General features: G+C 39.1%; 2 protein-coding genes across 2 annotated transcripts in view; one reads left to right on the top strand and one right to left on the bottom strand.

The window, feature by feature from the left end:
• LOC133530814 (microtubule-associated serine/threonine-protein kinase 3) overlaps positions 1-27,778 on the bottom strand; it is a 131,766-nt gene that overhangs the window by 76,966 nt on the left and 27,022 nt on the right. Inside the window, exons 2-3 of the mRNA XM_061868887.1 lie at positions 20,814-20,899; positions 11,909-11,983 (exon numbers count right to left, since the gene is read on the bottom strand). Coding sequence (XP_061724871.1) covers positions 11,909-11,983; positions 20,814-20,899 — 161 coding nt within the window. The remainder of the gene's footprint in view (positions 1-11,908; positions 11,984-20,813; positions 20,900-27,778) is intronic.
• Positions 13,625-20,336, top strand: LOC133530807 (uncharacterized). The gene is made up of 2 exons (XM_061868872.1): positions 13,625-13,975; positions 14,244-20,336. The coding sequence occupies exon 2, from the start codon at positions 14,254-14,256 to the stop codon at positions 19,714-19,716; it is 5,463 nt and encodes a 1,820-aa protein (XP_061724856.1). The 5' UTR covers positions 13,625-13,975; positions 14,244-14,253; the 3' UTR covers positions 19,717-20,336.

Here is a 27,778-nt window from a genome sequence, read left to right as displayed (position 1 = left end):
TTGCATAAGCCCACGCCCAATGATTTTTGGCCTTTACTAAACATGCAGAGTAATCATAATAATACATATACATAAACGCACACATACACATACGTACTGTATGGCAACCAGTTCAATTTTTGGATGCATGTCATGTCTATTATGCAAATCTCGCTCGTCTAGACCGTACCCCTGCTGCAGTTCTGTAGGCTGTCTAGTCTAGGCTCAGGATATATGAGCACAATGCCGAAGTTTCACAAGCCCACGCCCATGTGTCCTTACTGCTAAGACAGAGTAATTATAACAGAGAGGTTACTTTTTAAACCACGGCAAAATTTAGTTTAATAATAGTCATAATGAGAAGTTATTTTATTAATAAAAGTTAAATTTTCTTTAGGAAAATGGTACATTCAATATGTTACTAAACCAAAATAAGTTTTTGGCAAAAATTTCATTTTTGGTACAAGCTTTTATCGCTGACTGTAGGGTTCCCAGGCAACTAATACTCATCGAGACAATTCTAAAAACCCCGAACACTCTGTCACACCGAACAGAGTTCCTATGGCTATCTCCTGTCTCCATCATCAGATCAGCTTGATGATACCATAATATTGCATTGTTCATCGGGAACCGCGAAGTGGATCGAATACATACTAACAGGGCAAGTTTAATAAAAGCTTGTAAAAAGGCAAAGTTCCATTATGTAGTTCATTGACTTCAGTGAAAAATTGTGAAGACAACAACAATTACGTGAATATAGTCGTGTCATTAACGTCAACGTATGCCTTGACTCGTAATGTCATGTTATTAAAGGTTAGATTTGACAAACTTGCGCGTCATCGTGGATGACACGAACATTTACACATTGCAGCCGTTATAAACCCATTAGTAGGTGATAGGTATTAATAGGGCGCTCCAGCGAATTCAATTATCGTCTTATCGCGTATGTTTTTCTTTATCTTTCGAATATTGCAATCGCGGAAGACATACATATCATAAATGATGTATTCTTCGATTTACACTCGCAGGTGGTACCTACAATACACGGCGCTTAGTTAAGAAACCCTAAAAGTTGAATTTTGATACAAGCTTCTATGGGCTGCATTTTACGAGTACTTTTGTAAATTCAAAGTCAATCTTAGTTGTAATTGATTTTATTAAATATGGCTACATTCAAAGTGTTCCACAATTAGCAATACGTCCGCACTCATTAAGCACTGTCACCATAATGCCTGCCTTTAGCAACCAATATGGCACCTAGAACGGGACCGGAGACGAGTCGGATGGGCGTTTAAATACTCGCCTGTGATGGGCTACCAGAACCGGGCTGTCAGTTTTGATATTTAAGTTGCCAGACTTAATTAATAATTGTGAATTAATAATTGTGACCAGAAGATTGTAAAATATGAAACTATCATTTAAAAATAATAATATTACTATGTTATTTATTATGCCTACTTGCTGTTATGTTAATTATGCCTATTGAGCCATTTTCGCAGACTCTGGGGGCCTACCGTGAAAACCGAAATTCGCAAATAGCGGGGATCTTTCTCTTTTACACTCACCAAGACGTAATTAGAGTGACAGAGAAAATGCCCGCCATTGACGAACTTCGATTTTCGCGGTTATAGCCCAGTGCCTGCGCTATTCTAAGCTGTACCACTAAACTGCTCGCTTTATGCATCTTTATCTCAAATACGCAAGGTCAATAATCGCATGCACACAGCTAGACGGTTATCACACTGGATGCGATTCGCACGTCTCTCCGATGTACGAGGGGGATGACGCTTTAATACGCGCATAGCGTTGTCTCGCTCAAAAATTTGAGCGACGTGCGAATCGCCTCCAGTGTGATAACCGCCTTATTCCTAAAAATGTGAGTCATAGTCGTGACCCGCCGATCATTGTGCTCTGTATATTGCAACAAGAAACACTTCGACACGCTGTTTTTGTGACCAAAAAACATAGAAATTTTAACAAAAACACTCACTTTAAGCGGAAGACTTTATGCCATTTAATTTAAGGTGTTATTTACATTGTTTTGTAAGTTTAAGTATGATGACATCTTTGACAAATATCGTTTGGAGCTTTTGTGTTCGTTTGTAACAATACAGATCATTGAGCACTACTGTTGGGCTAAGAAAAAAATATATCGAAATTATGTTTTCTAAAATATACAATACAATACTCTTTATTGCACAGCTCACATAGTTTACAATAAATGTACAGAAACAAAAAAAGACAATTTGATAGAGGCAACAACAGGCGGTCTTATCGCTTAAAAGCGATCTCTTCCAGACAACCTTTGGGTATCGGAGACAATAAAATTAGAATACAGCAGGTGGCGGAAAGAAAAAACGAAAAAAAAATTAAAAGTCGAATTGAATATAACCAAACAACACTTTCTTTTTCTTTTTCCTCGCGTTGTCCCGGCATTTTGCCACGGCTCATGGGAGCCTGGGGTCCGCTTGACAACTAATCCCAAGATTTCGCGTAGACACTAGTTTTTACGAAAGCGACTGCCATCTGACCTTCCAACCCAGAGGGTAAACTAGGCCTTGTTGGGATTAGTCCGGTTTCCTTACGATGTTTTCCTTCACCGAAAAGCGACTGGTAAATATCAAATGATATTTCGTACATAAGTTCCGAAAAACTCATTGGTACGAGCCGGGGTTTGAACCCGCGACCTCCGGATTGCATGTCGCATGCTCTTACCGCTAGGCCACCAGCGCTTCAAGAAACAAGTGTCACTAATAAAAAACTAAGGAAGGAAAAGATAGTATTCCTTAAGGTTTAATTCGAAGGAATATACTTTTGATTGAATATACTTTTTTATTACGATTTAGCACACACGTTTGAGTATATCTATTTTAATACGTATTATGTAGAATTTTAATTATAAGGGTTCCTAGTGGACTACGGAACCTTAAAAACGTCTTTATAATACATTTACAATTGATTTATGATCAATGAAGATGAAGATATCAGTTAATACTCATAAATTCAAATCATTTTATCGAAGCTTCTCAGCATGGCGTCGTCGAAACGCCTAATTATAATTTAATTTAGGCAGTATAAATATTGCCGAAATTAAAATTTATGTCATGTCGCCATCTGCCGAGAGAAAGCATTTCTGAGCAAATTTATTCAAATCAGGCTTATTACGGTTGTAAAAGTGAAAACAGCGACTCTTTGAGACTATAAAGTTAGGTCGAAATGTGGGAAAATCTATATTCAAAGATGTTTAGGTATGTCTGTTAGTCTATTATAGGAGATGGTGGGATCGTATAGATGTGCTATACTCATACCGAATATACCGCGTGCGCCCGTGAGGGACAGAACAACGCATGCGTCAAAACCACGATACGATCCGACCGGACCGGTACAGACTGGACGTTCGTTTCGTCCGTGCAATTTTATTTAGTGTTAAGTATGTTCGTCATGTTTATTTTATGTTTCTTTCCTTTTTTCTGTTACCTTCCGTGATTATTTCGCACTCGATGGTCTCATCGGAAGATCAGCGCTGGAAGTCGCCAGCAACATGCTGAGATGAGGCCATTTCGTGACACTTTACTCTCACTATGTTCTCTTTTATGTCTGACTATTACTGTTTGTGTGTTTATGAATAAAACAAATTCTATTCTATTCTATTCTAAAATTAAAAACACGTTTTAACATTCCTGACAACATACCAAAAACAACCTACGTATTTTGGTCGGGTTATTACCTGCCCACCATAATAACGGTGGGCAACAAAAAACGTCTACGTCACTTAGGACTTTTTAGAATATGTTTACTTTTTATACTTTTATATATTTTTGGATTCTATTGTTTTACTGTTGATATATGTTCTTTTTCACAAGCTTTTATTAGTTTCACCTGCTCCGCTATCTGTCTGTAATCAAATCTTGCAAGTTAAATTTGACCCACTTCCCGGTTTCCGATAAAGCTGAAAATTTGGATACATATGTAAGTCGGGTGACAATGCAATATTATGGTACCATCAAGCTGATCTGATGATGGAGACAGGAGGTAGCCACAGGAACTCTGTGATAAAACAACGCAACCTAATTGTGTTTGGGGTTTTTAGAATTGCCTCGACGAGTTAGTTGCCTGTGGAAAGAAAAGTACAGTCAGCGTTAAAAGCTTGTACCAAAAATTAAATTTTTGCCAAAAACTTATTCACATTCTGTTATTGTGCATTCTTCTTTTTTTCCAACGACTAAAGTTCTATCAATAAACCAGCGTATTTTAGTGTCAGTAAAATAAATTAGTACCACTGAAAATCCGCAACATAACGAGGACCAAATTAAATATCGTATTCATAACGCTCACATTTTTTGTATACGCAGATCAGACTTGACCTAATGAACTAGACCACAATGCCTAAGGCTTTCATTGTTGTGTAACGTTTGAACAATCTCGTTTAAACAATGTCAGCGCCAATGAGATACATAATCAATTTATTATCAGACAATCAGGTCTCAATGCCAGCTGGTGATAACAATGTTTTTGCTTTTATAGGCTGATTCACAGAGGTCATTTACCCTAGGGCCTAGAGGGGGCATGGCCCGGGGCGCAGGCTGCGAAGGGCGGCGCAGGCCCCAAGTTTCCAGAAGACGCCCAGGTCCACTGGCGCAGGGCGCCAAAGATGATTCATGACCTCTGTTGATTCATGATCATGACTTGAGTTCTGGCGCGCGATTTCTGCTGAACTATCAATATTATCGTAGAAAACCAATTTTCAGCTCTCAACAAGGTATGTACACCTATTTATTATATCTTCGATGCAATTTTTGTTGTTGAGTGTTGCCCATGTTTACAAAATGAGTCTAGCAAATATGGACCGATAACTGCAAGCCGACTGCAATTTGTTTAGGAACTGCACGCCGAAAAAAAAACAGCTGTTCCATAGAAAACGTTGACATGTGACTCACCAAAATGTAGGCAGATTTTTTTTTGGCGATTGGGCCCATCGTAATAGTTGTTCAGTATGACCCACATATCCACACCTCAGCGTATTGTTAAACAACAATTTCACCGTGTATAAAGAAAACTACGCTGCGCTCCAAAATCCGCATTGCTGACGTTGGAAAAAAAAACCCTGGTTCAAACGGGACTGGGCCGGCCACGTCTATCGCATGCATCCAGATAGGTGGGCTAACATAGCCACCAAGTGGATGCCAGTGGAGAACTAGGCTCGGAGCGGTTTATAAAATACCGGTTTATATCAGTTTTTCTCCGAACTTTTATAAGAACGCGAACGTTTTAAGAACTTTATTGTAATCTACAAATACCGGTTTATTGGACGAGCGACGAAATGGCCGGGTGGCCTGGTGGTGTGCCAAGTAAATAGACACCCACATAGGAAGAAACCAGTATTTATTGTTCTAAACCGGTTAATTTGACAAGAACTGTTCTTATAAAAACCGGTTTAGATATAACCGTTTTTGGACCAAAACCGAAATGAAAAGGTTTTGCGCGAAGTACATAACGCTTTGAAAATTTAACCGGTTTCAGAGCCTTGGTGGAGAAGCGTGAGCGGGGCAGGCCAAGGAGGAGATGGCGAGACTTTCGACACCTTCCTTTATAACTGGCCGGAGGAAGCACAAAATCGGGAGTTATGGAGAACCAGGGGAGAGGTCTTTGCCCAGCAGTGGAACACTCAAATAGGCTAAGAAAAATAAATGTAGAATAAGATTGAGTTGTCTCGCGGGATAAGTAATTAATAAGAACATTTTATAATCTGTCATTACAAATGTGGAGTAAAGCACTAATGGAGTGCAGCCGACGCAAGCAGTCAAGCCTGAGGAAGGACCCCCGATGGGTTCGAAAATTGTCGCCAATAACGACGAAAGAAGTCAAGTTTGTGCCGTGATATTTAAATATTTTAGAATATATCTCACGAAAGTTTAATTTCGAGTAAAGTACTTGTTCTATTATCCACATATCGTTGTATACGATATTTTGTTTATAAACTCAAGAGACAATAACAAAATATATGATTAGCGTATCAAGTAATGATATGAGAAGATAGTGCTAATGAGGTATTGATTGACCGAACAATTGATTCCACGGTTATCAATGGAGCTATGGAAAAATCAGCGCAATTAAGTACTTACACATACATTTGAGAAGATTCTCATTAGTTCAACGTGAAAGCTAAATTAAAAAAAAAAAGCGGCCAAGTGCGAGTCGGACTCGCCCGTGAAGGGTTCCGTACCATTTATGACGTATTAAAAAAAACTACTTACTAGATCTCGTTCAAACCAATTTTCGGTGGAAGTTTGCATGATAATGTATATCATATATTTTTTTAGATTTTTCATTCTGTTATTTTAGAAGTTACAGGGGGGGGGGGGGGGGGATACACATTTTACCACTTTGGAAGTGTCTCTCGCGCAAACTATTCATCATTCATGATATTAGAAACCTCAATATCATTTTTGAAGACCTATCCATAGATACCCCACACGTATGGGTTTGATTGAAAAAAGATCTTTTGAGTTTCAGTTCTAAGTATGGGGAACCCCCAAAATTTATTGTTTTTTTTTGTCTATTTTTGTGTAACATCTTAGAATTAGGGTCTATATGTAATATTCATAGAATACATCTACTTACCAAGTTTGAACATTATAGCTCTTATAGTTTCGGAAAAAAGTGGCTGTGACATAATCGGACAGACAGATGGACATAACGAATCTATAATGGTTCCGTTTTTTGCTATTTGGCTACGGAACCCTAAAAATCAAGAATTCGAGAAAATTATAGAATTTTAGAAAAAACTTCATTTCAAGAAAAGTGCTTCTATACTTCTACAGTCATAACGAAAGTAGAGTTGAGTGTTTCATACAAAGGTATTCCGCATTTTCCGGTCTGGGTATTAAAATTTATATAATAATATTTTGACTACGTTTGATTTATTTCGAATTTTTAATTATTATTGGAGTTAGGAGCCTTTAAATATGTGTAGTTATGATATCAGTTCTTCGCTCCTAATTTTTACATTACAATCATAGCTATGGTTAATAAAGTTACATCAAATTATATAAAAATAATTTCCATAATGTCAAATATCCAGATATGAAAATGGGGGCTACGTTTGTATGGAGAAACGGCCGTCCCCTTTCCTCTAAAAACCAGGCAACGCACTTGAAACCCCTCTGGTGATGCAGATGTCCATGGACAAAGGTAATTACTTAGCACCAAGCGATCAGTCTGCTCATTTGCCTCCTATACGACAAATAAGTTTTTGGCAAAAATTACAGTTTTGGTACGAGCTTTTATCGCTGACTGTACTTTTCATCCCACAGGCAACTAATACTCTATTCTGCACTCATGGTTATATTAAATAATATAGTATTAACTGCACTATGTATAATATAGTATATTCTATTACTATGCGAGTTTATGGAACAACCATCATTGCGATCTAAATGACTTGCTAACTTCAAGCTAATGTTTAGAACTTTAGATGCAGTCCATATTAGATATGGTAGTATTAAAATTTCATTTTATTTCAGCATACATAAGCATTACAGTAGTGAACCAAAGCGCTTACATACTAGTCGTTAAAAAACATTCAATAAACAATTTAACACACAAAATTAATATAATAGCAATTCCATAATAATTTCTGTGTGTGAGTGCTAGAAAAATGGTTTGTCAGATTTGAAAAAAAAACAAACATGTCAAGTTAAATAAAAGCTTGTAATAACAACCCAGCGGTGGGAGCATGGTTGCATTTTTATCACCTGTCACTTTGACACTTACATACTTGTTAGAACGTGGCAGGCATGGTGACAAATGATAAAAATACGACCGTGCTTAGCCCTCAGGTTTGTAGAATCTATGGACATTTGACAAGTTCAAACATAAGCCATGTCCACATCTAAACCTTACGTTCATCTACTGCATAACAGTGTAAACACAAGCAGTTACATAATACGTGCGTTGTTTGAAGGACGCGAGCTAGCAGGGCTAAGCTAGTTAGACAACAACATTATAATTATATCGTGAGATCATAATAAGCTATTAAAAAAACAGTTTCATAATTTAAAAATAACAATATGATAGCTAATTTCTACTACTGTTTAAATGTTAAAGGCCCCGACCAAATAATAGGAACGGTAACAACTGATGGGTTTTGAGTTAAAACTTTTCTCCTCGTAAGGCGCACGGTCGTACAGTCGCCATCAGATATATCGGAGCGGCCCAGGTGCTCAAAAATATCTGAACACGCACTCTAGCGTCTTAAAAATAGAGGCGTATTCAGATATTTGTGAGCACCTTGGCCGCTCCGATATATCAGATGGCAACTGTACATAGTACCTCCTTCGGTCCTTACACGGCCTACTAAGTTCGAAAACTTCGAAAATTGTAAAAAAATTTAACCGGAGTGGAGTTGCATTTGATTTGTTTCGTTGATATTTAGGGTTCCGTACCCAAAGGGTAAAAAGGGACCCTATTTCTAAGATTCCGTTGTCCGTCCGTCTGTCTACTGTCGGTCTGTCTCATGAACCGTGACAGTTAGACAGTTAAAATTTTCACAGATGATATATTTCTGTTGCCGCTATAACAACAAATACTAAAAAGGACAGAACCCTCGGTGAGCGAGTTTGACTTTTTATTTCCTACACTATAGTTCCTAATTTCACTGGTAAATTTTAAATTTGTTTCTTGTATGGCTAGGTCTTAACTAGAAGGTTAAACCGATCTCAAAAAATGTATATGATTAGATAAGTAGATCTCAGCTCGGTTTATGTTATACTAGACGATTTCAGTAAATACGATTTGGTGACTGTACTGTAAGTTTATTATGTGTCTAAATAAATAAATATAAAATATATAAATATAACTACATTTTCTGGTACCCACGTTGCCAAGGCTATGCCAGAATGTTTGGAATTGCCCCATTTTGTTGTCTCATTCTTCCATTTAGTGCTCGTTTTCTCGCCTGATATTTCCTAAAGTGTTAAGAAAATTTAATAAATTTAGTGAAAGTATGTAATTAATAGAATATTTCACATATTATTATAAGCATTCTAACGGCATAGGATTACTGTATCTAAATAATAAATAAATAAATATTATAGGACATTATTACACAAATTGACTAAGTCCCACAGTGAGCTCAATAAGGCTTGTGTTGAGGGTACTTAGACAACGATATATATAATGTATAAATATTTATAAATACTTAAATACACAGTAAGCACCCATGACTTAGGAACAAATATCCATGCTCATCACACGAATAAATGCCCTTACCAGGATTTGAACCCGAGACCATCTACTTCGTAGGCAGGGTCACTACCCACTAGGCCAAACCTGTCGTCAAAACGTAACTAGCTTATATCTAAAAGGCCCTAGGCCCTTGAGGCATTGGCATTGTACGAAGCATGCTGGCGGCATTTACTCGTATCTCTAATGCTGATACTTTGTGCGAGGAAGCCGCCAGCTCTTCGGTCACCAGTTACGTCAACCAGACGTTTCGCGATTTTTCCAAAATTATCTGCGCGCTGGAACCCCATGGACCTAGAGTTTTAAAGTATTATTTATTGAAATGTGTCCATATCTCTATTGCCAATTGATGGCGCTGACTGGCCTTTTACGTAATAAGGTGTAAGGTTACAACGGGCCTTGTAACTTGAGGCGTATACAGTCCAACAAGAAAGTGTAGAGATTTAATAGAGAGAAACTAATAGTATTTTATACAATCGTGATATAATGGAGAGCTTTTCAGTTGAGTGCCGTGTTTAGGCCACTAAGCTTGCCTAGTGACCTAATGAAGGTACGAGATTGAAAAGGTTGTAAATAAAACCTAAATAATTAAAGAATATTAGGTAAGTATCTCAGTAGTACAAAAGATATCAAGCAGCATTCGTGGCCTAAACACGGTACTCGATTGAAAAGCTCTATTATATAACGATTGTATAAAGTCCTAATTTATTTTCCATGCTGGCGTATTACAACGCGCTTATGAACGTCAAATAAAGATTCTCCGGCTCTAACCCTACACCTCTGACCCGAGAAGATTTAAGTCCCTCCTAACTCGGCGGGAGCGGCGGCTAGTGCATTGTAAACACAAATATCAACACAGCCAGGCGCCGCGGAACGAAAGTGATTGTTTACTTTCTCAAAGAACTTACACAATTCTGTTATTGGTAAAACGACCTTGCTCTTGCTCGATTCTAGTATTTTCTGGCATATTTTATTGTGTATAAAACCATTAACTCAGAAAGGATGGCTTTGTACAACCCCTGCCTTTAAAAGTGATCTTCTTATCGTGTGAAGGGATCATCTTGCCACTTCTAACCCCCGGGGGGTAGCTTTTATGAGGTCTTCTACAGTGGTTGTTGGACACAGGGACTGTATGATATGTTGCGTTGTTTGTAGGTCGACACATTCGCATAACTTTGTCCCGGGTTGATTCCCCATTTCTTCTTCTTCTTCTTTGTCAGTGGCTATGTAAGGCTCTACAGCCTAAATATCACTGCAACCATTCCTGATCTATTGTGATCGCCACCTACTACAACTCTCGATTCAAACCTGCAACTTCAAACAGCTGCAGGATCTTCTTCATCTCGAGAGACCCTAACTCCTCCGGACGCAATGTGTGTCCGCCCAGAATTGACTCACGAGTGCGCATTAGGCAAGGGCATTCTGCGAGGATGTGCAAAGGCGTCTCCTCTGCCTCCATACAGAGGCTGCACCGCCCCATGTCACGTTTCCCCATAGTGAGCATGTGCTTATTTAGGCCGCAGTGCCCAGTAAGCACCCTTACCAAGTTGCGTAGTTGGTTTCTAGACAGCGCTAAGGCGTTCGAGGCCGCCTTTTTGCTGGAGGCCTTGATAAGCGCCTTGGAATGATTCAAGCCTGTAGTTTCTCCATTTCAAAAGGTTGTCTTTAGATCGGCCAACTCCTGATCTTAATCTATTTAGAGATTTTAGAGACTTCCAGGCAAAGAGTAAAGTAAGTCATCCATTTTTCTCTTGCACCAGGGGGTAAGTGCTCGTTAAATGTTATGTTTAGCGAGTCTTACAAGACGGGCCTTTTGTGGTGTTTGGTGACAAAAGGGCTGGATTGGTGACAACACTCCTGTGTGACGTTAGCCTGCTGGTATATGTGTCTGCGGATGTAGTGGATGTCGGGAATCATGCAGTTGTTTTACACGTTCTACAGCGGTTGCCACGTCTCTACGTATGTGAACACACCTAACGCCTTGACAATAGAGGCGCGTTCAGATATGTGTGAGCACCTTGGCCGCTCCAATATATATTAAGGTAAGGCCAAGACATCTAGACTGGACATTAAGGTCAGTCTTACCTTGACAGTGATATTGTGATAGTGACAAGCATTTCTTTCGTTATTTCCTCATGACTTACCCAAGTTTTTTACAAGTTTTTGTTGTTTCTCTATGAAAATTGTCACCGTAAATTGTTTTCTCCGAAATCAAGGATGAAATGATTATCAAGGAGTTCGTGTCATCCACGATGACGCGCAGATTTGTCAAATCTAACCTTTAATAACATGACATTACGAGTCAAGGCTCTCGTCTTCGTAAATGACGCGATCTATATCTAAAAAAGTTACAATTTTGCATGGTAATTTTAGTCAAGTACCTATGCACGTCGTGTGTATCGTTCACTTTTTTTGAGTGTGCACTTTTATTTAATAACTCAACGACAAATGTCTTGTGGCTATGGCTTCTGGAACTCAGAAACAGAGTAATAAAAATCAATGGATTTGAATGGTGGTGGTCAATAGAGGTGCCAACTGTGCGAAGATATTTAAGTAATGTTTTATGATGTGCATGCAGGTTGAATACACATGTACTAGTACTTAGATTAAGATCTTGGAACCGTAGTATGACAAATAAAATATTTATGGATCTAAATTGAGGTACAAGTACGTTTAAATGACTTACCACAAGAGAGAGCCTGTGGTGCGGCGGCGGCGGCGGTAACCGCGACGGACGCCGGGACACTGTGCATGACTCTTTCTGCAAGCAGACAGTTCTAGCATAACGTATCATCATCGCCAGCGTAAATATAGGTACGTCCTACTTCGGGGCACATGCTGCCTCTCATTACACCCTTAGAAACACCCACATTAGAGTCTCCCGAGCGTCGGCGGCTAGTCAACTCAATGGCTGCTGCTTGATGCAACGTTGGCGCAACTGCGCAGCGACGCTATTTTCCATAGCGCTGACTAGACGCCGACGTTGTCGCGACGAACGCGAGCCTCAACAAAATAGCAGGTAAGTCTATGCCTTAAACAGATTTAATTGTTTATACTGGTAACACTGACAGAACATAAAAAAGGTTTGAACGTATCTTTGTCAGTAGGAGGTAGAAGAGACTTTTCCCCGATGGAACAATGTTCCTAGGGCGAATCAGTTGGACAGAATAAAAGGAAGACCTGCGGGTGTAAATCGGTGAGTGTTAGAAATATAGTTTCATCATTATTAAGATTAGAGAGATGAAGGGATAACTAAGAACGAGAATTAGAATTGAAGCAGCCAAGAATAAGTCAAATGGTTGTGTGTGGACAGGGTCGGGCTATAAGGGGAGTTGTGGAGGCCCGCGGCGGAGAAAGAATCTCCGCCAAACAATCAGAATAGAATATAGATGGTATTAGAATTTAGATCAGAATATAAATCTAGAAATCACTTCATCTCTTACTCTTTAGTACTATGTTGTATATGTTCAGAAGTATCTTGTCGTTATGTCTTGTTTCTACTCAGGCATGGTTTCATACTAGAGTAATAAAGAATATTTACTCTGGTTGGCAACGTTACATAGATATAGACGTCACGACAAATTGGTGGAGATGTTGTGCGAACATATTATTAATAAGCGAAGCATAAGCATGTTCGTTAGAATAAACACCTTTCGTTTTGCTCGGGAGGCTCCGAGGTAAAACGGAGAGGTAACAGAAAGAACGGTGAAGACCTAGAAACGGTGGAGACCTAGAAACTCACAGAACGGTGGAGACCTAGAAACTCACAGAACGGTGGAGACCTAGAAACTCACAGAACGGTGGAGACCTAGAAACTCACAGAACGGTGGAGGCCAAGAAACTCATAGAACGGTGGAGACCTAGAAACTCATGGAACGGTGGAGACCTAGGAACTTATATACAGATGAGAAGTTGATGTACGTTTACACATTATTAGAAATGCAAGATGTACAGAGTCCATAGCCTAGGAATCCTAGTTTGGTCTCACAGGAACAGAACGTTTTTTCCTATTTCGTCATTCAGAAGAACCCTATGCTAGGAATCCTAGCTCGGGCTCATTAATATAATATACGGAAGGAAAACAATGATTAGATACAAATAAATGTGTTTTATTTAATTGTGAATTTATTTTATGTATTTAATAGCTAAATAATGTATTTTGAAGTGATGAAATATACTTAACTCAAATGAGCAGCGTACATGTCACAGATGTCGGAGAGTGTGAAATCTGCTTAAAACCTCGATAAGAGTTGTAGGCGAAAAAACGCCTCATGCTCGTTATGGTGGCAGCAGTGTAATGGTTTGTTCTTGTTAGCATAAATTTATCCGAACTAGTACTAAGCAACTGTCATCGGCCTATTTAGAAATTAAGGGTTTTGTTATTGGTTATTAATGCCAATTACGAAATGACATATGGATTTGTAAATGGAAACGTACTTGTCAGCTTTGGCGCTCTTTTAATCTAAGAATAACTTCAGTCGGTTACTTTGTATCAAAATGTTTGGTCTGAAGTTAGAGTATGAATGTTCGCAATCGCAATAAAAGGTATCTGAAAAAAGAAAAAACTTGGTATGGCTAAATGGCTGATTAATATTGTTTGTAAGCGAAATTCTCGAAGGATACCATTGCAAGTGTGTTTAGATTAGTGTTTCTTGTATGTAATCCTGTTGTGAAAGTGCAACGAGTATACTTTACCACAGAAGATACACTGTGCTGTAGTTCTACTGTGTATAAACAAAGCAAGGATATAAACGTAAGTTTTTTCTTAAAGTTTCTTACCAGAATCCAGTTACCACGCCAATTTGGCAAAACGTATTTACGTAATGTGTGATGTTGTTTACTTGTGTAGTACTACACCGAAGTAGTTCAAATAGTATCTTGTTTAAATTCTAAAAAATCGAGTCTGTAGGACCCAGTAATGATTCTGCTTAGAGAAAGTCTAGTAAATAATGTTCTTGTGGTATACACTAAATAAAATGGATAAAATAGGTGTAGAATTGTAAGAAATTATTTGCTTTCAGTACATTCAGAATGGACGACGCCATGTTAGTTCGTTTGGAACTTATTCATGAGCGCCTATCGAACTTGATGGCGCAAAGCACCGCCATGGGTACGGTCACGGAAGAGAAATTAGCTAAACAGATTCAGCTCATCGAAGAGTGCGACTCGAAACTCACTCAAGAAATATATTTTTACATAGAAAAGTGCAGTCAAGTTTCCAGTGAAAGATTAAAAACTTTTACCAAGACACAGTTTCAGTCGGAAGAATGGAGGGTGGAAATGAAAGCTCTGTTAAAAAATCCTTCAGTGACACTTACCACTGCGAAGTTGCCAAAACTTGCCCTACCAAAATTCAAAGGAGAAACTCTGCGATGGGCAGAGTTTTGGGATCGTTTTAAGAGTAATGTACACGACAAGTCATTGCCTGATGCCGAGAAGATGGCATACCTTGTCGGCTGCCTAGATGCAGAGGCTCTTCAGGCAGTGGAAGGCCTTGGTATAACTGAATTAAATTATAATGTAACATTAGAAATATTAAAAGAAAGGTTTGGGAACCAGCAAAAGGTTATTGATGCCCACTATGATGCCATCAATAATGTTCAAAGGGCAACGCACCATGCCACGGACTGCAGAGCAAATTTGAATATGATAGAGAGACATTTAAGAGTTCTTCAAAGTTTAGGAGAAACCATAAATGGAAATCATTTAAGGTCTACCATACTATCCAAATTCCCTGAGAAGGTGGTATATGAGTTACACTTGCTAACGCTGACGGATAATATAGATAATATACGAAGCGGACTACAAAAAATTATAACTGCAATGGAAAGTGCTAAAGAAAGCCCTGTCCCAAGTAGTAGTGACAACATTTCTACAGCAGCTTTACATATAACTACCCACCAGAAGAAAGGGAAGCAGGAAAACAAGAGGATATCCCATAAAAGGGGGTTTCTTAAAAGAAAACTACTGGAGAATACTGAGAAGATGTCAAAAAATAAGAAACCTAAGATGGCTTGCATTTTTTGCCAAGGCGCGCACTACAATGCATCCTGCACAGTGGTTCAGGATATCAACGATAGGAAAAAGAAACTAGGCAAAAGATGTTACATTTGCTTCAAGGAAGGACATAGAACAACAACATGCCACAATAGGAAGCCGTGCTTCTTCTGCAAAGGAAGTCATAATCAAGCTTTATGTCCACAAAAGCCAGGTCATAATAATATTGAGTTATCTATGGCATCTATGTCATTATCTAAACATAATGATATCAATATTAAACATAATTATTGTTCTTACCTACAGACGGCAATAGTGGAGGTGGGGCCGAAGAACTCAAATAGAACTAAGACACGAAGGCTGATTCTTGACAATGGCAGTGGTCGCAGCTATATTACCAGGAAGCTTGCAAAAGAACTTGACTTAGTAGCGGATCAGGAAGATGAACTGATGGTATTTGTTTTCGGTGCTGATGACCCAGTTAACATTTCCAGCCCATCAGTTGACATCCAAATTATAACAAGAAGAGGTATCAGAAGGGTTATTCGGGTAAACATTGTGCGCCGTATAACTAATTATCTTGGTCCTCCCATGAGTATGGATGGAATTGATGGAGTAGATGTTGTAGCTGATGATGGGTCTGCTAGTGAAGAACCACAACTTTTGATGGGTGGTGATTATTATTATTCATTTCACAGAAAAGAAATGCTATTGCTGAAGGATCACTTATATTTAATTAACACAGATTTTGGCTGGATGATTGCCGGCAAGGTCCTACAAGAAGAGAAAAATAATACACTATCTGTCATTATGTACTGCCAATGCCAGGAATCCGTAATACCCTATTTTGTAACACCAGACTTGCCTCTCCGGGAACCGGATATCAGATTTCTATGGGCCTTAGAAAGTATTGGGATTGTAGACTCTCCTAAGATAACTAGAGAGGAAGAGGCCATCAAACACTTTAATGAAACAGTCAAATATGAGGACAAGAGATATCAGGTGAAGTGGCCCTGGATAACATACCCCCCTGACTTACCCACTAACTATGGTCTAGCTTATGGGAGACTGTCAAGCTTAATCAAAAGATTAGAACACGATGCCATGGAAGAGTATGATAGCATTCTGAGAGAACAACTAACCGTAGGGGTTATAGAAGTAATAGATCCATCGGAAATTGACTCTAAGACACATCCTGTTCACTATCTTGCCCATCATATTATTCTTCCGAAGGGGAAGAAGGGGCGTGTGGTGTATGATGGTTCGGCTAAACTCAAGAATAGTAAAAGCCTCAATGAATGCATGTATAGAGGACCTTCGATGCTCGAAGACTTGACCGCACTCCTATTGAGATTCAGAGTCAACAAGATTGGAATTACAGCGGATGTAGAAAAGGCGTTTCTTCAAGTAGGACTACAACAGGAGGATAGAGATGTGACCAGGTTTTTATGGCTGAAGGACCCCAAACAAGGAGTGACTGAGAAGAACCTTCTTCATCTGCGCTTCTGTCGTGTCCCATTTGGGGTAATATCTAGTCCATTTTTGCTGACGGCTACGATTCGCCATCATTTGTCAAAGGGTGACCAGCACCTTATGTCAGAAATAGCAGAAAGAACTTACGTGGACAACTTAGTCACTGGAACAGACACGTTAGAGGAAGCTCGTGAGCTTGTAAACAAGACTCGGGCGACATTCACAGAATTGTCTATGAATATAAGAGAATGGACATCCAACAACAAACGATTGCTGAAGACTATTCCAAAACAGTTTCGATCAAAAGACACTGAATCGACAAAGGTATTAGGACTTACCTGGCACATAGGAAAGGATACCCTGAAACTAAGGTTGGGTGATGTACTTTCCGACACAAAGCAAGACAACACAACTACAACAAAACGAGGGATATTGCGAACTCTTGCTTCATTATATGATCCTTGCGGTTTCGCGGCACCCTTAATTTTGCCTGCAAAACTCCTTCTTCAAGAACTATGGAAAAGGAAAGAAAAATGGGATTCTCAATTGCCAGAGGACTTAGAGGAAGAATGGCAGAAGGCAGTAAGTGCTCTACAGACTGCTGCTGAAATAGAAATACCCAGACATGTTGGCCTGTCGCCAAATGAAGACACAGAGTGTGAACTTCATTGCTTCACTGACGCATCTAAAAGAGCTTACTCAGCTGTAGTATATCTGAGGATAGTGAATAAGAAAGAAGTGAGCACTAAAGTAATGCTCATAATGGCTAAATCCCGAGTTACCCCGATAAACCACTCGGAAGACCTCAAAATACCAAAATTAGAATTACTTGGATTCGTCATTGGGAAGCGACTCTTAACTTATGTAAAGAACACCCTTAGAATAGAATTGAAAAGACTATGCCTCTGGTCTGACAGTGAAATAGTTTTATACTGGATGAAATCAGACAAGTTATTGCCTCCATTTGTTTGCAGAAGAATAAATGAAATCAAACAAAACAAAGATATAGAACCCAGATATGTCAATACTGAATTGAACCCTGCCGATCTAGCAACACGACCGGAACTTTGGCACACTAAGAAGGAATTGTGGTTCAATGGACCTCAATTTCTTTCGCTAAGTGAGGAGGGCTGGCCAAAGTTGCAAGAACATGGCCAGTCAGCTCTTTTTGCAGGAACTGACTCTATAATAGATACCACGTCATCTCAAGCAGAAGAGTCAGTCAGAGGAACCATAGAACAGGAAATTACAGAAGGAATGACAATAGATATAGAGAATATAGAAGACAATGGTCAGATGCAGGTTTCGGCCACTGGAGCTGATATTAACTGCGCAGAAATAAAGAATTTACAAAAATTACACTTCCCTCAAGAGGCAGCAGGCAAGAAAACAAGCCTATTCAGGAATTTAGGACTATTTGTGGATATGGATGGATTATTAAGATGTAAGGGTCGGCTTATGAACACAATGTGTTCATATGACACCAAATATCCAATACTGATACCTAAGAACTCGGAATTCACAGACAGATTGATTCTGGAGACTCATCAGAGATACTACCATGTGGGAGCCCCACATACACTGAGCATTATTCGCCAGAAATACTGGATTCCTCAAGGAAGAGCGAAGGTTCAGCGAATCATAAGAAAATGCCAGCAGTGTATTAAACATGGAGGTGGTCCCTACAAACTTCCCTCCACACCAGCACTTCCAGCAGAACGTGCTAATTATAGTGCTCCTTTCACATATACTGGAATGGACTATTTTGGGCCAATCCTTGTTATGGAGAATGGACAGATGATAAAAAGATGGATTTGTCTGTATACTTGCCTGGCTGTACGCGCAATTCACATGGAAGTAGTTAAGGATTTAACTGCGGAAGAATGTTTACTTGCAATGAGAAGATTCATATCTACACGAGGAAGACCAGAACTCATTGTCTCAGACAATGCATTACAGTTTAAATTAACTGCAGAATTATTGGCGAACACATACTTCATGGACAATAAAATAAGGTGGAAGTTTATCCCTCAGCTCAGTCCATGGCATGGAGGATTTTATGAAAGGCTGGTCGGCATTGTAAAGAATTGTATGAAGAGAACCTTAGCAAAGAGAGTTCTAAATGACTCACAGCTAAGTACAGTCATTAAAGAAATCGAAGCTGTGACGAATTCACGTCCACTTACTTGTGTTGGGTCTGACATAGAATATCTTTTGAGGCCGACAGACTTTCTAACCTATGGGAAATGTATAGCGATTGAGCCTTCTATACAAAATTCCTATCCAGGTGGTTCAGTCACAAAAGAAAATCTAGTAGAGGGATGGAAGAAGGGAAGAATTATGCTAGAAGAATTTAAAAGAATGTTTCTGGGACAATACCTTTGCAGTCTACGTGAAAGGTACCAACACTCACACAAGGAACCCCGAGTCAAAACTAATCGCAGCCCTCATATTGGTGATATAGTCCAAATTAAGGGAGATTCGAAAAACAGGGAGAACTGGAAGGTAGGAAAAATCATCAGTTTGAAACGAGGAGCCGATGGAGAATGCAGAGTTGCAAAGGTCAATGTTGAAGGAAAGGAATTTATAAGATCAATAGGTCACTTATATCCATTAGAGGTGGAAGAGGCTAGACTAGAAGATTCAGGAACAGAAGAAAGAATTCAAGTAAATCCGGATGTACTGGAGGCAGAGGAATCTTCACTACAGGGAAGCACAGAGATATCTGAAATAGAATCCAGATATCCTGAAAGGGAATCAACAGAACAGATGCCACTAGAAACTGCAGTGGAGGATGATGTTAGATTGGAGACCAATGGTTTAGACAAAATACTCACTCCCGAGGAACTGATCCAGGAAAATGGTATTGGTGAGCAGGGTAAAGTGGTGTCTGAAGGTGATGAAGACGTAGAGAGAGTAGAAACTGTGTCAGATGTCAATGAAGGAAGAAGTAGAAGAGCAGCGGCGGTCCGGGCGAGAGAAAAGATTGCCCAATGGACGAGCCAGCTGATAACCCTGCTATAGAAACTCACGGCCGTTGGGGAGTGTCGCGACGAACGCGAGCCTCAACAAAATAGCAGGTAAGTCTATGCCTTAAACAGATTTAATTGTTTATACTGGTAACACTGACAGAACATAAAAAAGGTTTGAACGTATCTTTGTCAGTAGGAGGTAGAAGAGACTTTTCCCCGATGGAACAATGTTCCTAGGGCGAATCAGTTGGACAGAATAAAAGGAAGACCTGCGGGTGTAAATCGGTGAGTGTTAGAAATATAGTTTCATCATTATTAAGATTAGGGAGATGAAGGGATAACTAAGAACGAGAATTAGAATTGAAGCAGCCAAGAATAAGTCAAATGGTTGTGTGTGGACAGGGTCGGGCTATAAGGGGAGTTGTGGAGGCCCGCGGCGGAGAAAGAATCTCCGCCAAACAATCAGAATAGAATATAGATGGTATTAGAATTTAGATCAGAATATAAATCTAGAAATCACTTCATCTCTTACTCTTTAGTACTATGTTGTATATGTTCAGAAGTATCTTGTCGTTATGTCTTGTTTCTACTCAGGCATGGTTTCATACTAGAGTAATAAAGAATATTTACTCTGGTTGGCAACGTTACATAGATATAGACGTCACGACAGACGTTCAAAAGACGCTAGTGTGGGGTGGTTCTTAGAAAGACCCCACACTGGTGTCTCCCGAGCGTCGGCGTTTAGTCACCTCTATGGCTGCTGCTCGACGCCATGTTAGCGCAACTGCGCAGCGACGCCATTTTCCATAGCGCTGACTAGACGCCGACGCTCAAAAGATGCTAGTGTGGGGTGGCTCTTCAGAGGCCCAACACTAGCGTCTCCGGAGTGTCGGCGTCTAGCCAACTCTATGACTGCTGCTCGACGCAAAATTGGCGCAACTATTACGCAGCGACGCCATTTTCCATAGCACTGACTAGACGCTGACGCTCAAAAGACCAAAAGTGTAGGGTGGCCCTTACTGCCAACCTGAAGTCAATCGGCCGCCGCGGGGTGAGGTATAACTGTTAATTCTGCATTCCTTATTATGCGTTGTGATATTAAACTTAAGTATGATATGTTTTAAAACATAAACCTAACTTTCAACTTACCACGTGGACGGACAGAGTCGGCGCGGATTTACCGAGCGCGGACCGCCGCATGCGCACCAAGTTGGTGCGCGCAGTTTTGCCCGCATCTGCGACAAACGAAATGATAGGTTAGTTAAGATAAACAAGTTACACAACTTGTTTTGAAAACTCGACTTTTCCATACATATTATTACATTATTAGTTAGATAAGGTAGCCTGATTTTACAAACATTGTTGCACACTAAAAACTTAATTCGTTTTTGTCACCACCACTATTGTCGTCAAACTGGTTTTGATCTTACGAGTATTTTAACCTTTTGAACGCCAAGAACACCAAAAGACGTCGTTACTAGTTGTGCCCATAGTGCCAAGGACAACTATAGGTGTGTCACCGATAAAAGCTTGTACCAAAAATTTTTTTTTTCCAAAAACTTATTAAAAATTAGTTATTTATGAAAGCAAAAGAATGTAAATAATCGTGTATGATTTAAAATTATAATAAATTAAATAAATATTATAGGACATTATTACACAAATTGACTATATCCCACAGTAAGCTCAATAACGCTTGTGTTGAGGGTACTTAAACAACGATATATATATGAATATTTATAAATACTTAAATACGAGTACATAAACACCCATGACTCAGGAACAAAATTATCAATATTTAATATCCATGCTCATCACACGAATAAATGCCCTTACCAGGAATTGAACCAGGGAACATCAGCTTCGTAGGCAGGGTCACCACCCACTAAGCCAAACCGGTCGTCGAAAATAACAACTTTCGGATCAGCCCTCGTATTTTCTGACCTATTTTCAAAAGTGTTTTTAATAAAACGACACGTCAAGATCGCTCACCTTCTTTCTAATGCTAAAAAACGAATTATAGTCCACTGGTACAAGTCTAACTTCGTCCATTGGCTAACTTGTCTATTAAACTCTCCGCCCGGAGCCCCGGAGGCCTCTAACTAGGTTTCACGACACGAGTAATGCGTAAACATGTTAGGTAACTGAGATAACGAAGGGAAAGCTGTTGATAACCAATTAATGAATAAAACGCAAATAAATGCCAATCCATTACATAATTACCACCTTTTCTAATTTTGTCTGATTGTATGTTAAAATGTCCCTTATTATACATATGACCACAAAACAAAAGGGGCAACTTATGTAGCTAGTGAATAAGTCTTTATATCGCAAAGGAACATTTATATCGCAATAAAAGGGTTTTATCACCCCACCGGTCACCGGTTTGGCCTAGTGGGTAGTGACCCTGCCTAAGAAGCTGATGGTCCCGGGTTCAAATCCTGGTAAGGGCATTTATTCGTGTGATGAGCATGGATATTTGTTCCTGAGTCATGGATGTTTTCTATGTATTTAAGTATTTATAAATATTTATATATTATATATATCGTTGTCTAAGTACCCTCAACACAAGCCTTATTGAGCTTACTGTGGGACTTAGCCAATTTGTGTAATAATGTCCTATACTATTTATTTATTTATTTATCATATTTATACAAAGGCAAACTTATCCCAATATTGCCGAGTTTATATATTGGGATACCCTCCTACAATTTAAGAGGGATTAAAATCTCATCAGAGGTGTAGGGTTAGAGCCGACGTAGCTTTATTTAACGTTCAAAAGCGCATTGTAATATGCTTACATGAAAAATAAACTATCTTTATCTCTATCTAATAAGGGATTTTTCCCTTTCTACACTAACCTCCGCGTGAGGGAAGAATTCCCACCCCGTACCCTTTGTACAACTCGGTAATAGTGCAATCCCTTAAGGAATTATGAATTAGAAAATATCCTAAGATGTCGTTTTTGAGGTTACCATTTCTGCCGCTTTCGTGAAAGGTTAATAGGTATCTAAATATCTACACATATAAACAGCAACACTCTTAACTGACCATCGGTGGACCTTATGCCTTTAGTAATAAGGTCCACCGATGGACAGTTAACAAATGGTACAAACTTTTACACGTATATCTTATACCTTTAAACGAGCAATTCTTGTATATATATATATATTTCCGGGATCTCGGAAACGGCTCTAACGATTTTGCTGAAATTTGGTATATGGGGTTTTTTGGGGGTAAACAATCGATCTAGATTAGTCTTATGTTTGGGAAAATGCGTGTTTTCGAGTTTTCATGCGTTTTTCTTTCGACGCAGAATATGGTCGCTAATTTCGTGTCGCCGGCCACTGTCCGTCTGGTCCAGCGGGTTAAGACGCGGACTGCTAAACGAGTGTTACGGGTTCGAATCTCGCCCGGTGACTAACTTTTTTTTTTATATGTTCAATTTTATATTTATTTATTTTTAATTTTTATTGTTTTAGACAAGTTTAATTTAGTAAAAAAAATTAGTTAAGATTATCACCTATACACCACCATATTACAATAAATAGTTATAACCGAGCAAAGCTCGGTCGCCCAGGTACTTAATACTAAATATTATATATGCGAAAGTAAGCGTCAGTATTTTACCTCTTAACGCTTAAACCGCTGAATGAAATTTGGTTTGGAGATAATTTGAAAACTGGATATGAACTAATGATAGATAAAAGTGGGGGTGGAATTTATTTTGGCAGTGATACGGAAACAAATTCCACGCAGACCACGTCACGGACAGAAGCTAGTATGTATAATATGTGACACGTGGCTTCAACATCATATACCTCACTGTTACATAAGCGAAGTTTTTCTATTAATCAACGGGAACACGCGACTTTGCCCCAGTGGCCCATTTATTACGATCTCGGAATCCCACTCGATCTCAAACGATACCCACGAGGAACTATTTTAAGATATCTCCATCTATTTATTTGTATTATTTGAATTAAAACTAGTACAATACATAACACAGAGACAATACAATACACGTGCACACAGGTTAACCGATTAAGGGAGCGTCCGTTGGGTGAGGTGTGTTTGAGGCTTGTTTTTAGGGTTCCGTAGCCAAATGGCAAAAAACGGAACCCTTATAGATTCGTCATATCCGTCTGTCTGTCCGATTATGTCACAGCCACTTTTTTCCGAAACTATAAGAGCTATACTGTTCAAACTTAGTAAGTGGATGTATTCTATGAACCGCATTAAGATGTTCACACAAAAATAGAAAAAAAAAACAATAAATTTTGGGGGTTCCCCATACTTAGAACTGAAACTCAAAAAATCTTTTTTCATCAAACCCGTACGTTTGGGGTATCTATGGATAGGTCTTCAAAAATGATATTTAGGTTCCTAATATCATTTTTTTCTAAACTTAATAGTTTGCGCGAGAGACACTTCCAAAGTGGTAAAATGTTGAACAAGATCTAGCAAGTAGATTTTTTTTAATACGTCTTAAATGGTACGGAACCCTTCATGCGCGAGTCCGACTCGCACTTGGCCGCTTTTTATAATATTTGGCTCGACCAGGCCCCACCTGAACACCTCGCGTTATTAATAGACGCCCCCTAAGGGCTTCCAGCCAACCTTTAACTAACTGAAATAAGTAAATAAGATATGTAATCTTACCACTCCTAATGAGCCCACGGATGACCAGTTCGTCGGACGATATCGGCCTGTCAGTTATTCGCAAAAGCTGACAATCACGAATAACTGACAGGCCGATATCGTCCGACGAACAGGTAATCAGTGGCCCCTTTACGAGGTAATATTTAAAAAAATGGCTACGCTTCTCTAAGAGACTACCTTGACAGCGGCGTAGCGTATGTGTTTGCCGCCCGGGGCCGGTCAGAAATTTGCCGCCCCAATTTATGATCAGCATCACTTAGTCAGGTCATAAGTTCTGTCAATAAGATTTTTACTGATAAAAAGTAATAGATACAGTTTTGCATTAAGTATTCAACATTTTTTTTATACTACGTCAGTGGCAAACAAGCATACGGCCCACCTGATGGTAAGCAATCTCCGTAGCCTATGTACGCCTGCAACTCTAGAGAAGTTACATGCGCGTTGGCGACCCTGACACTCCGCACCCTGAGTAGGGTCTAGAGTTATTTAGTTGCGGTTTTCTGTAAGGTGGAGGTACTTCCCCAGTTGGGCCCTGCTCTAGATCTGGAATGACATCCGCTGTTCTGTGCCCTACCACACAGAGCGAGATGACTTTCACAATGCCCATACCTCTCTTTTGAATAAAGTTTAAAGACGGATCCGGGTTCACACATATGTAATATTTGAAAAAAAGTTATATTTTATTTTATTTTTTATTTCGCGTGTATTCGCATCTAACTACAATCCCAAAATAAACAAGTAGTAATTAAAGACGAGCTTTACATTTTAAAATAATTATATTACATTTTTATCAGTATAGGGACCGTGCGCGTTGGAGGGTCTGCCATCTTGTGGTCTGAATCGGAACCATAAACAGGCACATTTACACGTCAAGTGTTTTCTTGTGCATAGTAGGTTCTGCCATCTTGTGGGCTACATCGGAACAATAAACATCACATTTACGCCTCGCGCCAAAAATCTGACGGCTCCTGTGCTGCCTCCTATAGTTCATACACACTCTCTATAAAACAAGCTTTCATGGCAAACTTTATTTCTTAAAAGCTTTGTATAACATTTTATTTGTAAAACTTGTGACCTGACTAAGTAGTTAATAGACAAGACAAAGTTAGTTGGAAAAGGTAAAATACAAAAATATCTTCAAAAACTAAAACTCGACTACTGAAAATTTGGCTCTTAAACTTATGAAAAAAGAAAAAAAAAACATCTGAAATAATCACACAGAAAATATTGTACATTTACTTCTTTTAAATAAAGAAATACAATGTAACATAATTTACTTAATTATGTACGTTTATACAGTGTATACAATTACACGGTATGAACGAGAAACCCGTCAGATTTTAACCACGTTTTTTGTTGTCTTAAGGAGCAAAAAAATTTATTTGTATTTTGATGAAATTCGGCAAAACAACTGTGTGTGTATGTGTTTTCTGCACACGACACGTTATTTATTTTTACATGTTGGAAAAAAAAAACTTTACATCGAATAAATAGTTTTTCTTTTTTGCAGATATATTTTGCGAGTTTCCTTCAAAACTTTAATGCCTCTTAGTAAGGCCACATAGTGCTTGCGTCGTCGCACCCATAAAGGCGTTTTTCACTGAGTTATTACAAAATACATACGTAATTTTCACAAGAATTTTCATTATCTTTATAACAAGACCCATTTAAAAAAGCTTGATATGACATTTTAGTTTCTAAACATGCGGTCAAGAATACACTTTTAACATCTGTCGGATTCCCATTGTGTATATTCAATATTCACAAAAATATGCAAAGGATAGCCGTGGTTGTATGCTCCGGTCATAAGCTTTAAGAGGGAAGTATATAGCAAGTGATCGTCCATACAAAAAGATAAAACGTTTTGCCACTTCTAAATATTTTCCATTCTCCATGATTTTTTAGTATATTATTGACACAATGAAAAAACTAAGTTTATAGGTTTTCCTTTTTTTTCAAAATTTGAAAACAATAAATATATAAATAATTCTTTAAAAAAAGCGAAACCTGTAAACCTAAAATAAACTATGCTGAAGCGATGGACATCAAAATCAAAGTGACTTGTTAAGATTTAGTTATTGGAAAACGTTTTCTCCCGAAATGTAATTTCATAGGAAAAAATACTATTATTTCGCAAGGATCGTAAAGCTATTCTTCCCTCTTCAGGTAAAGGTAAATGATTATTTCAGGTGACAATGTTTACTTATTTCATACGTTTTAGAGCGCGATTTTCAGTAGTCTGCCTTACATTTAATTATTAATTATGGGGTTATAATTTCGTATTTAATTATTTTCTGTCCTCCGGGCGGAAAGCGTCAACTTTTTCTCGCTGCGCTAAACGAAGTTGCCGCTTTCCGCCTCCAGCAAAAAATAGACAAATTTATTTGTGTTCCAAGGGAGCATCCTCCCGTGGTGCGCATACTATTTTTCTGCTCGACGGAGACGGAAAGCGGCAACTTCGTTTAGCGCAGCGGGAGCAAAGTTGACGCTTTCCACCCGGAGTGCAGAAAATAACTATTAAAGTCATTTTACATTATTTTTGTGGCAGGGCGCCTTCTGTACAGCAGCAAAGCGCCCAATGCATATGGTTACGCCCGATGCTTTTGCATGAGGGCGCCGAAAGCGCCCGTTATTCGATTGCCCGCAGCGCGACACGTACGTCGAGCTACGCCCGACTCTTTCAATACGAGGGCACCGAAGGCGCCCGGCATTGAACCGCGCGTATCACGTCACGTTTATAGGGCTGCGCCCAACTATTTTTGAACGAATGATGGCGCCGAGGGCGCCCGGCTGTAGATCGCGCGCAGAAGGCGCCGTGTTAAATTTGATGTGACGTCATATAGAGTTATAGGCGTGTTATAGGTTATACCTATAACCAGCGGACAAGCGTGTAAGCTCGTCGGTGGTTTGGAACGCCGCACTTCGGTAGCGATTTGCCGCCCCCGCACACCCGCCACACGCCGTTCGCTCTCGCGGTGCGTTCGTTCGTTTCGTGGCTTGATTTAAAAATATTGATTTCTTAATTTTATATTTTTTTAAATATCGTTTTTGCCGCCCCCTCTTATGTGCCGCCCGGGGCCATGGCCCCCCTAGCCCCCCCCTCGCTACGCCTCTGTACCTTGAGATACAGTATTTTGACTTGAAACGATTCAATTTGCGTCTTTTCGGACAACAGTAGAGGAAAATATACAAGGTTAGAGTAAACAATATAAACATTTATAAGTATTTAGAATACTACTCTACTATAAAATCCTCCAGTCGTTAGCAATTCTAATACATACATGTATTTATGTATGAAACGTGACTCCGAAAGAAAAACACAAATCGATTGAATTATGTGAACTGAGGCAAAATAAATAAACCCTATATACGGCGATGTTAAAATATCAGACATGAATAAGTTATTCGTAGATTGAATACTATAAGTCACTAATATGTATGAATTCGATGTA

Source organism: Cydia pomonella, chromosome 23 (assembly GCF_033807575.1).
Source record: "Cydia pomonella isolate Wapato2018A chromosome 23, ilCydPomo1, whole genome shotgun sequence".
NCBI lineage: Eukaryota > Metazoa > Arthropoda > Insecta > Lepidoptera > Tortricidae > Cydia > Cydia pomonella.
Note: the sequence above shows the minus strand (reverse complement) of the source record. Positions and strands in the feature narration are given on the sequence as shown.